Below are 14,419 nucleotides of genomic sequence, written 5' to 3' on the forward strand. Positions count from 1 at the left end.
AATACTCTGTGTGAATAAGGCTCTAAGGGTGTATATCCAATCTGAGACATCACCCACTTGGTAATCTGAAAATATGCATAATTTAAATGAATTTCTCTGGAATATAAAAATAAAAACGTATCTCATAAGCAGTGCTATCACCATAAAGAGTCAAAAATGAGGTGATATCACAATCTCCTTGGAGCATGCTGTATTGTCTTCTAGGCCCATCCCATTCAAATCCACATTCTCTCTTCACTCCTGCTCCCTCCCCAACTCTCAAGATGTTTCTTTTCCTCACCTTCTGATACCTTACCTATTTTTTTACGCTGTGTAGTTCTGAGTGGTTTTCAGCCAGTAGCAGTATGGGAAGGGCCTTGTCAGTCTCAGTGTGACACTAATATATAGTCTCCTCCATCCCACCTTTTTTTTTATAGGTGCATGGGCCATCACCATCTCCACTCAAAGCATTCTCACCCCCTAAACCACAGCTCAAGACCTCAGTTCAAAGAATTGCCCTCCCCAACCCCAATTCTCCTCTTTAATTCCCCCTACCCTGAGTCATAGATTACTGTCCCACACTCCAACATTGTGTTCCTTCCAGGCCAACAGAATTAGTACCCTCCGGCCCCACTGTCTTCTCCTTCCTACAGCCAATTGCCAGAAGAGGAAGTCCATCCACACTGAGAATGGGATTTTGCTACCCAATAGAATTGCCCTTTAGATTTCATACCAGCCTCATGTTTGTGCCTGCTGCATCTCTGCCAGAACTGATTTTGTCAATCATGCAGGAGAAGCAGCACTGAAACAGCACCACTCTCTTCACTTTCACCACTATGGTGCAGGCAGCATATTATGACTGACCGGAGTAAAGCCTACAAGTATGCATCAGCAGCAGGGAAAAGTGACCAAGAGAAAAATAAATACGAAAGCTCGCAGCAGGAAGGAAATCCAGAGAAGAGGCAGGAGGTGGAACACAACAGAGGGAAGATGACACCTTTTAAAATTTGTTTTCATTTGAAAAATATTGCTAATGTATGGTTTTCTTCCTATTAACCATTATCTGTGGGGAAAAATACATTTAAAATAATGGAACTCTCAATTTTATAACTGAATAAAAAATAAGGGTTTTTCTGCTCATTTAAAATGCCTCTCCCTCCAAAACACCTTTTCGGATAGAGGAAGATCCTTTAGAGTAAACCTCTAAATTTGTTCTAAAATGTGCACTTTAATACTTTACCCTTGGTTTCGTATTGCCCATTTCCCAGCCCTTGTCTTCTTTAGCCTAGATCTTCAGGGTGGGGGCAATCTTTTATTATGTGTCTGTGTAGCACCTAGCACAAGAGGGCACCAGTTTCTGTTGAGGCCTCTAGGTGCTATTCTGATACATATAAGTAAATAAAGACAACAGGAATCCCTGGTTGATAGCAGAGGCAGGGTGGCTCTGGGCTGACATGTGGGACACAGCCAAGCAGACAGAATTCACAGGTATAGGGCACCGCACCAAGTGAAAATCTGCCTTTACCTCTAGAAGTATGTTGAGTTGGTGAGAAAAGAGCAGGATCCACAACAGACCTCACTTCTAATAAGGAGCAAGATCTAAATCCATTAGCTGGCTGCTGGGAAGAATTGCTTGTTGGCGAGATAGCCAGCCAGCTGCTTCTTAAGAGCTACATGAAGCAGCAGAAAAGCTTTTATCCACAGAATGATGTCAGGTGTACAATGCAGTTAAGGGGCTGGCTTCTTTCTCTAGCAGCTGCAGTAGCATGCTTCTCTCACATACCTCTAGTTCCTGCATATATAGCTGGGTGATAGGATAGGACAGAGAGGGCAGCCAAAAGTAGCTGCTTCCGGGAAAATAGCCTCTTCTTTCCCTCTTTCCAAGAGTTATGGCCCTAGCAGCTGGCAGGCCAATGCCCAACCATCGTCTCAATCCGCCAGCTGGTGGGAGGTTTTGATTTCCTTTCCCTGCAAATTACCTACTAGAATGGTCCTCTCGTCTCCTCACCGGCTCCTTCATTTTCACTTACCTGCTGCAGAGAAGGAATAATAAATAAAATAGTAATAAAAAAAGAAAGATGGGGAGGGGATTTCCTCTATGTCCCTGTATAGCAATTAGGTTACTGCCTGTCAAATATCTGCTGTGGTCAGTGAGAGAACAAAGAATGACTCCAACCCCTGCCTTCAACCAGAAAATGGAGGAAAGGGCTAGAAAACAAGCAATATAATTTAAAGTGTAAAGTTGTAAAGCCGAAGTTTTAAAACATACTCAAATTTCAGGTGTGTCTACTCTATAGGAACTTCCTAGATTAAAAAAGGGCGGTTGGAACTTGAGAGAGGAACAAACGTTATGCTCACAATTCACAAGTACTACTGTGCATATCTGAAACTCAAAGAAGAGACCATTTACTTTCAGAGCTCACCCACAAATGAACTATAGAATTTTCCCTTATTAGACACATCCAATCTGTATTCCTAGATGGTATTAAGGAGTCCAAACATGTTCACTATTGACTGAACATCCATTCTGTCACACTACATTAATTTCAATAGACCCTCTTGCCAATACACCTTAGTAACAATGTGCTCAATCAGATTTTCTCTGCCCACCATAAATTCTAGGGTGAATTAGGAAAGGGTCTGTTAAAGGATGATACAGGCCATTCTTTTGTGATGGTTTGCAGTTTTCTCTCCCAATACATTTTCTTTTTATTTAGCACTTCCATTTTTATCCTGTGTTCCTCTTCAGCCATCTCACACTCCCTTTCTATCTGTTGTATTTTTGCCACATGCACTTCATTCATTTGTATCAGCTGCAGTTGTAAAATTGACATTTGCTGGTGATGCTCTTCCTCGTGCATCTTTTTCAAAGCTCCCTCCTGAGTGGCTTTACTTCGGTAGTTTTTATTCGCTGTTATTCTGACAGCTGAACATGAGGGCTCAGGTTGGGAGGTGCCTTCACATATTGGGAAATGTACTATCTCTTTCTCTTCATCACACAGTTCTCTGTTTGAGACAGCAAATGACTCTGCAAAAAACAGCAAAAAACCCTGTAAGATACACAATCACGCTGATTGAAAAAAAGAGGGTAAGGAATAACACAGTCATCGGTCAACACATCACATGCACACCTTGTGTTTCTGTAATGTAATGTAGGAGCCACCAGGTGACACAGTCTAAATATTTAGCATTCCCTTTATATTTTGACAGAGCATGTGATAAGATTTTCAATCTCTCTCCGAGAACTGTATCTGAGGTAAGGAAGCACTGGCTCCTACACTAAACTAGAGATTTAGTATGCTATTTACCCCTTAAGCACCACTCCCGTACACCCCAGAAGTATGCATTTTTACATCAATTTATGTAGAACCAAATTACATCAACCTTATTTTGAGATATGCCTTATTAGTGCAATTGAAATGAATGGGACTATTTGTTCAACAAAACACTACTGAGACTAAAGGTATTAGGAAATAGGAGTACTGTTACAGATCACCACCATCATGTGTGTACCATAAATAGAATATTAACAATTACAAAAACAAACAGATCACTTTGTTTAGAGAAATATTAGGTAACAATGCAGTCAACTTTTTCTTTTTAGGGGGGGATACCAAGTTACAGGATGATCCTTCTTACACAACCCAAGACACATCGCCTCACCTTATTTGTGCAAAGAACTGTATTTAGACAACAACAAACCAATGCAAATCCATTATACTTATTTCATTTGTTTGTTTTTTTTAAATAGTAATATTTCTTTAGCAGGTGAGTGCATTCTCTCTTAGTAGTGAATAAATGATAAGCAAATGCTATGGTAATACAAATAAGTAATAATCACTAAGTATCTCCCCTTTCTCTAATTTTACTGTGTATGTACTTGATATACTTTTTAAGTCATTTATTTAATTTGGTCAATTTTTTCATTTCCAGTGACAAGCAACCAATAGTCTAGTGGTTACTAACCTATGAGAGATTAATTCTTTATTTCTTTGAATAAGACCATCTCTACTAGTGGCTCTTTTGGTTTTCAAATGCATCTCAATGCTTTCATAAATCTCATTCAAATCCTTCCTGAAACCCCTTTCAGTACATCATTTACCAAAAACGTGTTTTAACACCTTTCTTGACCTATCAGGACATATGTAGTCAAACCTGAAGCGATGTTTAATCATGTCTTTAGCCTATGCCCTTTCTTGCCCCTTTTCTTCCAGGTTGTAACTTCACTTGTCTCTTAAGACTATAATCTAAACAGAAGCTTTTTGGAGCATGGACTTGTCTTATGTTTCCTGTGAAGTATATACCACACTTGTGTACACTACAAAATAAAATAATAAATACTAATAATCTTGTAGGAATGCTGGAAATCAGTGATTTTCATCTGGAAAGCAACTGACAGGTTATGTGGAGTTAAATCTAAGTAGTAATGAAAAAGGATTATTTTTGTACATTATGTAAGTGGTTTCAAGCCATCTGTGCACTTTCAGTAGAATATATTTTATTCATTTCCTCTCTAGAAGCACAGGTAATAGATTTTATCTTGGCAGTGGAACTGCGTGCATGGGTGGTGAGAAATGCTGGGGCTATTTGTCTTCTCATGGCCCTGGAATAGGAAATATCTCAGTATGCAATTTTTTTAAATATTTGGATCATGCCCAAGTCTCTTAAAAAAAAGTTAACCACTGATGCTCAGAAAACGGTCTGAATTTCAAGAAGTCTCAGTATGCCAAATCAATGTCCCCAATCTGTTGTCCTTTTGATAAGCTAAAATGAGACAGTGCTAGAGTTTGTTTATCCTATTCTAATAGAACTGGAGTTTTGGTGCCTGGAGATCAATATTATTCCATTTGCATTCAATAAAATGGCACTTTCTGTGACAAATGGTGCAACAGAAAAGGAGCTACAGAATGGGAAACTGTTTAGCTGCTGTGGATGAATGATAACCATTAAGATGGTAGTCTGGCTCATTCACTATTTCAAGACGTAGGAAATCTTTCAGGGTGAGTAGCACCTCTATCTTACAGGATGTAACATCTAGTTTTTATCCCACACTCTTTCTGTAAGAGGTTGAATACCACAGCTGAGATATTTACCTGAGTGAAGAAGAGGGATAAATAAGGAGTCAATATTTTCAAATCTCAGAGACAAAAAGGGTTGGCAGTGTCAAAGTTTAAAGTGCACTAGCATGCTACACTATTACATCAAGTCTTCATGGTGCCACAGGATGGAGAAGGAGATGACATTTTTACGGTGAGCTATTTACAAGAGATAGTAGTGAATGATCCCTCAGAGGTAGTGCCAGGGTCAACATAGTAACCTTTGGTTCAAGTTGCATTAAATTTTTATATTGAAAGAGTTTACTTAAGAACATAAGAATGGCCATACTGGGTCAGACCAAAGGTCCATCTAGCCCAGTGGCCAATGCCACTGACAGTGGCCAATGCCAGGTGCCTCAGAGGGAATGAACAGGTAATCATCAAGTGACCCACCCCCCGTCGCCCATTCCCAGCTTCTGGCAAACAGAGGCTCGGGACACCATCCCTGCCCATCCTGGCTAACAGCCATTGATGGACCTATCCTCCATGAACTTATCTAGTTATTTTTTGAACCTTGTTATAATCTTGGCCTTCACAACATCCTCTGACAAAGAGTTCCACAGACGGACTGTGGGTTGTGTGAAAAATTACTTCCTTTTGTTATTTTTAAACCTGCTGCCTATTAATTTCATTTGGTGTCCCCTAGTTCTGGTGTTATGAGAAGGAGTAAATAACACTTCCTTATTTACTTTCTCCACACCAGTCATGATTTTATAGACCTCAACCATATCCCCCCTTAGTAGTCCGTTTTCCAAGCTGAAAAGTCCCAGTTTTATTAATCTCTCCTCATACGGAAGCCGTTCCATACCCATAATCATTTTTGTTGCTCTTTTCTGAACCTTTTCCAATTCCAATATATCTTTTTTGAGACCGGGCAACCACATCTGCACACAGTATTCAAGCTGTGGGTGTACCATGGATTTATATAGAGGCAACATGATATTTTGTCTTATTATCTATCCCTTTCTTAATGATTCCCAACATTCTGTTCACTTTTTTGACTGCCGCTGCACATTGAGTGGATGTTTCAGAGAACTCTCCACCATGACTCCAAGATCTCTTTCTTGAGTGGTAACAGCTAATTTAGACCCCATCATTTTATATGTATAGTTGGGATTATGTTTTCCAATGTGCATTACTTTGCATTTATCAACACTGAATTTCATCTACCATTTTGTTACCCAGACACCCAGTTCTGTGAGATTCTTTTGTAGCTCTTCGCAGTCTGCCTGGGACAACTATCTTGAGTAGTTTTGTATCATCTGCAAATTTTGCCAACTCACTGTTTACCCCTTTTTCCAGATCATTTATGAATATGTTGACTAGGACTGGTCCCAGTACAGACCCCTGGGGACACCACTATTTACCTCTCTCCGTTTTGAAAACTGATCATTTATTCCGACCCTTCGTTTCCTATCTTTTAACCACTTACCAATTCATGAGAGGACCTCCCTTCTTATCCCATGACAGCTTACTTTGCTTAAGAGCCTTTGGTGAGGGACCTTGTCAAAGGCTTTCTGAAAATCTAAGTACACTATATCAACTGGATTCCCCTTGTCCACATGTAGTAGATTGGTGAGGCATGATTTCCCTTTCCAAAAAACATGTTGACTCTTCCTCAACAAGTTATGTTCATCTATGTGTCTGACAATTTTGTTCTTTATTATAGTTTCAACTAGGAGAGAGATCACTTGATCATTACCTGTTAGGTTCACTCCCTCTGGGGCACCTGGCATTGGCCACTGTCGGTAGACAGGATACTGGGCTAGATGGACCTTTGGTCTGACCCAGTATGGCCATTCTTATGTTCTTAGTTTGCCCAGTACTGAAGTCAGGCTTACTGGCCTGTAATTGCCAGGATCACAGGCTATGGAGCCCTTTAAAAAAATCGGCGTCACATTAGCTATCCTCCAGTCATTTGGTACAGAAGGTGATTTAAATGATAGGTTACAAACTACAGTTAGTAGTTCTGCAATTTCGCATTTGAGTTCCTTCAGAACTCTTGGGTGAATACCATCTGGTCCTGGTGACTTATCGCTGTTTAGTTTATCTATTTGTTCCAAAACCTCCTCTAATGACACCTCAATCTAAGACAGTTCTTCAGATTTGTCACCTAAAAAGAATGGCTCAGGTTTGGGAATCTCCCTCACATCCTCAGCAGTGAAGACCAATGCAAAGAATTCATTTAGTTTTTCCACAATGGCCTTATCGTCCCTGAGTGCTCCTTTATGCTCTTGATCGTCCAGTGGCCCCACTAGTTGTTTAGCAGGCTTCCTGCTTCTGATGTACTTAAAAAAAACCCTGCTATTACTTTTGAGTCTTTAGCTAGCTGTTCTTCACTTTTTTGGCCTTCCTAATTATATTTTTACACCTCACTTGCCAGAGTTTATGCTCCTTTCTATTTTCCTCACTAGGATTTAACTTCCACTTTTTAAAGGATGCCTTTTTGCCTCTCACTGCTTCTTTTCCTTTGTTTGTTTAGCCACAGTGGCACTTTTTTGGTTCTCTTAATATGTTTTTTAATTTGGAGTATAAATTTAAATTGAACCTCTATTATGGTGTCTTTAAAAAGTAGCCATGCAGCTTGCAGGGATTTCACTTTTGGCACTGTACCTTTTAATTTCTGTTTAACTAACTTCCTCACTTTTGTGTAGTCCCCCTTTCTGAAATTAAATGCTACAGTGTTGGGCTGCTGTGGTGTTTTCCCCACCACAGGAGTGCTAAATTTAATTATATTATGGTCACTATTACCAAGCGGTAGCTGAGAACTACTATGCAGGGGTTGTAAATTTACACTATAAAATTTAAAGATCATTCTTAGAGAACCCATGATATCCCCTAAGCCAGTGCAGTGCAAAACTTACTGAATAATACCCCATACACCTAGCCAGCCAGAAAAGCTTTGATTTATTTTGCTGTGAAAAATACCAAGAGATATTTTGTACGTGAGTGAGACAGAAGAGATCCTTCTCCTCTAATTCATAAAATGAAAACAAAAAACAAAAAAAACCCCCCAAGCTGTAAGGCTCTGAGATAAGATCAAATAAGTTCTCTTTTTATTTTGGGGCACTGTTTACCATCTGAACTGAGTAGACCTCTGCATTTTTGAATCAAAATAAGAACAATTATCAGAAAACAAACCTGGCCACAATTTCAACAATATTGGGCTCCGTGGGTCATAGCAATCTCTAAAAAACGGTAAATATCAAAATACCAGCAAAAGCTATCTTTGGTTGGGGCCACTCTCCTTTCTGGTCCTGGATTACTCCTACCTGGTGTAGGTTAGCAAACAAGGGAGAAGAGAAAAATACTTCTCTCAGGATGACCTTTAAAGGGCCATCCATCTGCTATAGTCCAAACAACAAAGTGCATCTTAAGTCCTCTACATCAACTACCTTCAAAATAAGCAAGGGAGTACCTGTGGGGGGCGGGCGGGGGAGGAGGCACATATATGCAACCACTGCAGGGGATGAGGGGAGCATGTCCCTTTTTATGCAACTCATGCAAAACCTTAGTTCCCATTAACTTCAATAGGATTATTCATGTGATTAAAATTACGCACATGCTTAAGTACATAGCTGAAGTGGGGTCTTTAAACCCTAAATAAAACGATGTAAAGTATTTCTATGGAAGAGGACAAGAAAAGGAACATCATGTAGAATCTGACCCCCTCTTTCAACTGTTCTGTGTGACAGTGAGAAATCTGGAGATCAAGAGAGCAGTAACTGAACTGGAGTGAAATCATATTGGATATATGCCACTACATGATCTCTCAGTGTTTCCCTTAAGAGGACTCACTCCACACATATTACTGCACAAATGCTACCAGAGCCTTTCTCTCACTAAGTTACATAGAGGAGCTCAGACCTCTCACTGCTTTGTTGGAGAGGCTGAAGAATTTGACTCTCATACACTTGATAGCATTGTCCTTAACAAAAAACCAAAACATTTAATATGTAGTAAAAAAAAGCAGACATATACAAAAACGGGATAGGTTATTTTTATTGCTTCTGCTCATATTTACTATACTACACAAATTTCATTCTCATTAGCTGGGAGGTATAAGGTGGCTACTGTGACAGTCCCAGACCAGTGGGGTACAGGAGTCTGGTAGAGGGCAAATATACTGGTCACTGGATGAGTAGTTTTCTGTTCCCTGAGTGACCAGAGCAGGGGTTCCACTAGAGTAATCAGGAACCTGCTAGAACCAGTTAAGGCAGGCAGGCTAATTAGGACACCTGGAGCCAATTAAGAAGAAGCTGCTAGAATCAATTAAGGCAGGCTAATCAGGGCACCTGGGTTTTAAAAAGGAACTCACTTCAGTTTGTGGTGTGAGTGTGAGGAGCTGAGAGTGTGTGCTGCTGGAGGACTGAGGAGCACAAGCGTTATCAGACACCAGGAGGAAGGTCCTGTGGTGAGACTAAGGAAGGTGTTTGGAGGAGGCCATGGGGAAGTAGCCCAGGGAGTTGTAGCTGTCATACAGCTGTTACAGGAGGCACTATAGACAGCTGCAGTCCACAGGGCACTGGGCTGGAACCCGGAGTAGAGGGCGGGCCCGGGTTCCCCCCAAACCTCCCAATTGACCTGGACTGTGGGTTCTTCCAGAGGGGAAGGTCTCTGGGCTGTTCCCCAACCCACGTGGTGAATCTCTGAGGCAAGAAAATCCGCCAATAAGTGCAGGACCCACCAAGATAGAGGAGGAACTTTGTCACACTACATACTGGAAAGAGATTAGCCTCCTCCCCTGCCATATCAGAAGTAGAGTGGTTTGTTATGGTCTAGATATTTATCACAATACGGACACTTACTACAGGCTTGGCACCCCCTTTTGGAATAAAAAGGGCTCAATAATTACCAAGAAACCTAGGGCATTGCACTGATTTGGGGTTTAGCATATTTAAGTTGCACATTAAACCCATACTGTAATTGTTACATTAATATGTTATGGGCAAAATTCCTCAAAGGCTATGAAGAACAAATATTTTGGAAGAGGATTCTATGATGGCTATTAAAATTGATTCAGAAAAAGCTAGTTCTACATTATTTGATCTGCATGCTGGCATGCTGCCATCTTATATCCTGTGTTAGATATGTAGGAGGTTTTTTATTTTAAATATGGTTAGAATAGATTTATTCTACTGCAATGACAGCCCATGAAAAAAAATGTGGAAAGTTGGCTCAAACTATATGTATACCCCCAAATAAACAAAAACAAAACCAAAAAACAGGAGGACCAAAACAATGCCACCATGGCTAACCAAAGTAAAAGAGGTGGTTAGAGACAAAAAGACATCTTTTAAAAATTGGATGTCAGATTCTCCTGAGGACAATAGAAAGTAACAAACTCTGGCAAGTCTAGTGTAAAAGTATAATTAGGCTGGCCAAAAAAGAATTTGAAGAGCAACTAGCAAAAAAGACAAAAAAACTAAACCGCACATTTTTTTAAAGTACATCAGAAGCAGGAAGCCTGCCAAACAGTTAGTGAGGCCATTGATTTGACAGAGGTGCAAAAGGAGCATTCAGGGAAGACAAGGCCATTGTCAGGAAGCTAAATGTGTTCTTTGCATTGATCTTCACTAAGGAGAATGAGAGGGAGACTCCCATACCAGAATCATTCTTTTTAGGTGAAAAAAATCTGAGGAACTGACCTAAACTGAAGTGTCGATAGAGGAGGTTTTGAAACAAATTGGTACATTAAATAGTATGAAGGACCAGATGGTATTCACTCAAGAGTTCTGAAGGAACTCAAATATGAAAGTGCAAAACTACTAACTGTGGTATGTAACCTATTGCTTAAATCAGCCTCTGTACCAGATGACTGGATGATAGCTAACATAATGGTGATTTTTTTTTTTAAAGGCTCAAGAGGTGATCCTGGAAATTACAAACCAGTAAGCCTAACTTCAGTACTGGGCAAATTATAGTAAACAACAGAATTATCAGACACATAGATGAACACAATATGTTGAAGAAGAGTCAACATGGCTTTTGTAAAAGGAAATCATGCCTCACCAATCTTGATGTGCCAACAAACATGTAGACAAGGGTGTTCCAGTTGATATATAGTGCATTTGGATTTTCAGAAAGCCTTTGACAAAGTCCCTCACCAAAAGCTCTTAAGCAAAAACCAGTCCTTTTTGGGACTGTCTGCTCATGGATCAGAAATTGGTTAAAAGACAGGAAACAAAGGGTAAGAATAAATGGTCAGTTTTCCAGTTTTCACAGTGGAGAGAAATAAACAGCAGAGTCCCCAAGGATCTGTACTGATAACAGTGCTGTTCAACATATTCACAAATAATCTGGAAAAAAAGGTAAACAGTAAGGTGGCAAAGTTTGCCAACGATACAAAATTACTCAAGATAATTAAGTCCAAAACTAACTGTGAAATGTCATAAAGGGACCTAACAAAACTGGGTGACTTCTGGGCAACAAAATGGCAGGTGAAATTCAATGTTGATAAGTGCAAAGTAATGTACTTTGGAAAACAATCTCAACTATACATATAAAATGACGGGATCTAAATTAGCTGTTACTACTCACGAAAGATCTTGGAGTCATCATGGATAGTTCTCTGAAAACATCTGCTCAATGTGCAGCAGTAGTCAAAAAAGCTAACAATGTTAAAAACCATTAGGAAAGGGATAAATAAGACAGAAAATATCATAATGCCACTATATAAATCCATGGTACACCCACACCTTAAATACTGTGTACAGTTCTGGTCACCCTATCTCAAAAAATATATATTAGAATTGGGAAAAGTACAGAGAAGGGCAACAAAAATGATTAAGGGTATGGAACAGCTTCCATATGAGGAGAAATTAAAAAGCCTGGGACTGTTCAGCTTGGAAAAGAGACGACTAAAGGGGGATATGATAGAGGTCTATAAAATCATGAATGGTGTGGAGAAACTGAATCAGGAAGGGTTATTTACCCTTTCACATAAGAACCAGGTGTCACCAGGGCCGGCTCCAGGCACCAGCTTACCAAGCAGGTGCTTGGGGCGGCCACTTCGGAGAGGGGCGGCACGTCCAGCTGTTCGGCGACAATTCAGCGGACGGTCCCTCACTCCTGCTCGGAGCAAAGGACCTCCCGCCGAATTGCCGCCGCAGATCGCGATCGTGGCTTTTTTGTTTTGTTTTGTTTTTGTTTGGCTGCTGGGGCGGCCAAAACCCTGGAGCCGGCCCTGGGTGTCACCCAATGAAATTAATAGGCAGCAGGTATAAAGCAAACCTAATGAAGTATTTCTTCACACAATGCACAGTCAGCCTGTGCAGCTCATTGCCAGGGGAAGTTGTGAAGACCAAAAGTATAAATGGGTCAAAAAGAATTAGATAAGGTCATGAAGGATAGTCCATCAATAGTTATTACCCAAGATGGTCAGGGATGCAACATCCCATGCTTTGGGTGCCCCTAATCCTCTGACTGCCAGAAGCTGGGACAGGATGACACATGATGGAGCACTTGATAAACTGCCCTTTTCTGTTCATTTTCTCTGAAGCATCTGGCACCAGCCACTGTCGGAAGACAGGATACTGGGCTAGATGGACCATTGTTCTGACACAGTATGGCCGTTCTTATGTTTAGAAAGTTGGTTTTACAGTATTATATCTGCATGCTGTCATGCTACTATATTACGTCCTGTGTGAGATACGTAGGTTTTTTTAAATTGTTAGAATAGATTTATTCCACTGCAGTGACAGTCCAGAAAAAAAGATGTGGAAAATTTTGTGGGTTTTTTATGTTTTATTAAGAGTTCATTTAAAAAAAATGAAAGGCTGGAGGGGAACATAGGGAATTTCTTGCCTCAGAGGATAACATCTAAACTTGCTGCTTGTGAGGAAAAAAATAGCTGGTGATCAAACAAGCAAAGCAATGCTTTTTAAACAATCAGAAGTGCCCTTTGGGACTTTCCTCTTCCTCTTCTGTGTGATGGCTATCAGGAAATAGAGGATCTATCCACATCTGGAAAGGTCAGCTGTTTAAATGATAACCAGTAACTTAAAAATGTACATAGTTTTCTTCACACTTGTAAAAGAATCAGATTTTACTACTGTGTATCTAGTGAAATATACAGAAGCCCTCAGTATTTTTGCTGTGAAATGACTTTTTAATAGCCAGCAATAAAATTTTAAATAGAGAGATTTACACTGCTAAATTGACCCCTCTAAAAATAGAATAAATAATGAAAATGCATACACACCCTTAACTAGAACAGTGTTACTTGGATCACTATAGTAGCATTTATACCTTGGTTAGAAGCATCAGGTTGATATTCAGAATCTTCTTCTGGTGGACTCTGTAAAAAGTACATTTGCTCAGGCATCATGCTGGCAATCTTCTCTTTCCCTATGATGTGAGTATTTATAAGTGGACTAATACTTCTTTTTACTTTCTCCCGTCTTTCATGTGCCATTATCTTTTTTGTCCGTGCCTTGATATTTTCCCAGCATTTCTTTAACTGCTTGAAATCTCGTAGTGATACACTAGGTTGAGAATTATATTCATGGGCAAGTGCTTGCCAAGTACGTTGTTTCAATGCAATAGTTCTTGCATCGCTTTTTTTACACTCAAGTACATATTTGTATTTTTCAACTAATGCAAGCAGCACACTCTTTTCCACTTCTGAGAAGTATTTAGCAGGCTTGATTATTTCGTTGTTTTGCATTTTCTACTGTTTCTCCAGGAAGCCAAAAAAAACCCTATAAAAACAAAATGTAAAAACAAATAAGGATTGGTTGTTCATTCTGGCATCAAATAATTATATATCAGCAAAGGATTCCAAAATTATGCCTTCAGTTAACAATTTCTAAAGCTGTAATTCTACAAGGCCTTCTTTTTTATATGATAACTGAATAAAATTTTGGGATAACAAGACAAAATATTTAGGTTATCTATAGTATAAATATCAGCTCTTATACAACAACACCTACCTAAATTGTTATGTAACAAGCACATGATACAGGATAAGCTTCCCATCTTAATTATGATTGGCAGGCCAGCGACGCCACACCCTGTATCATAGCATTAAATAACTATGTGTAGCTATAAGTGTTTAATTTACAGAAATAATTTGATTTAAAAGGGATATCTAGAAGGTCATCTACGCTACCCCGTCATTCCAGCAAGTGAGATTTTAGAATCGTTACTGCATAACTACTGGCTTAACGTCTAAATCTAGCCTTGAATAGCTCCAGGGGAAAGGATTCCACAACCTTTTTCGCAGCTGGTTTCATTGTTTATCTAATGGTTATAAAGTTTTGCCTAAAATTGAACATACATTTTCCCTGCAGCATTTTAAGACAATTATTTTGTTCCATCCTTGCTAACTGAGAATAACCAGC

The 14,419-nt window shown here is 39.7% G+C and overlaps 1 protein-coding gene across 1 annotated transcript; it reads right to left on the reverse strand.

Moving 5' to 3' along the window:
* Positions 1 to 2,597: 2,597 nt before the first annotated feature.
* Positions 2,598 to 13,743, reverse strand: MSANTD3 (Myb/SANT DNA binding domain containing 3). Its single transcript, XM_065400047.1, has 2 exons — positions 13,326 to 13,743; positions 2,598 to 3,007 (listed from the first exon to the last, which is right to left on the reverse strand). The coding sequence occupies exons 1-2, from the start codon at positions 13,741 to 13,743 to the stop codon at positions 2,598 to 2,600; spliced, it is 828 nt and encodes a 275-aa protein (XP_065256119.1).
* Positions 13,744 to 14,419: the final 676 nt, after the last annotated feature.

Source organism: Emys orbicularis, chromosome 2 (genome assembly GCF_028017835.1).
Source record: "Emys orbicularis isolate rEmyOrb1 chromosome 2, rEmyOrb1.hap1, whole genome shotgun sequence".
NCBI classification, from domain to species: domain Eukaryota; kingdom Metazoa; phylum Chordata; order Testudines; family Emydidae; genus Emys; species Emys orbicularis.

What these genes read in the sequence shown, in the direction of transcription:
- MSANTD3 (XM_065400047.1), bottom strand. Translation starts at nt 13,743, where the DNA reads ATGCAAAACAACGAAATAATCAAGCCTGCTAAATACTTCTCAGAAGTG. An exon ending in ACCTGATGCTTCTAACCAAG is followed by an intron (nt 3,008 to 13,325) that starts GTATAAATGCTA and finishes TGTTTTTTGCAG; the next exon opens with AGTCATTTGCTGTCTCAAAC.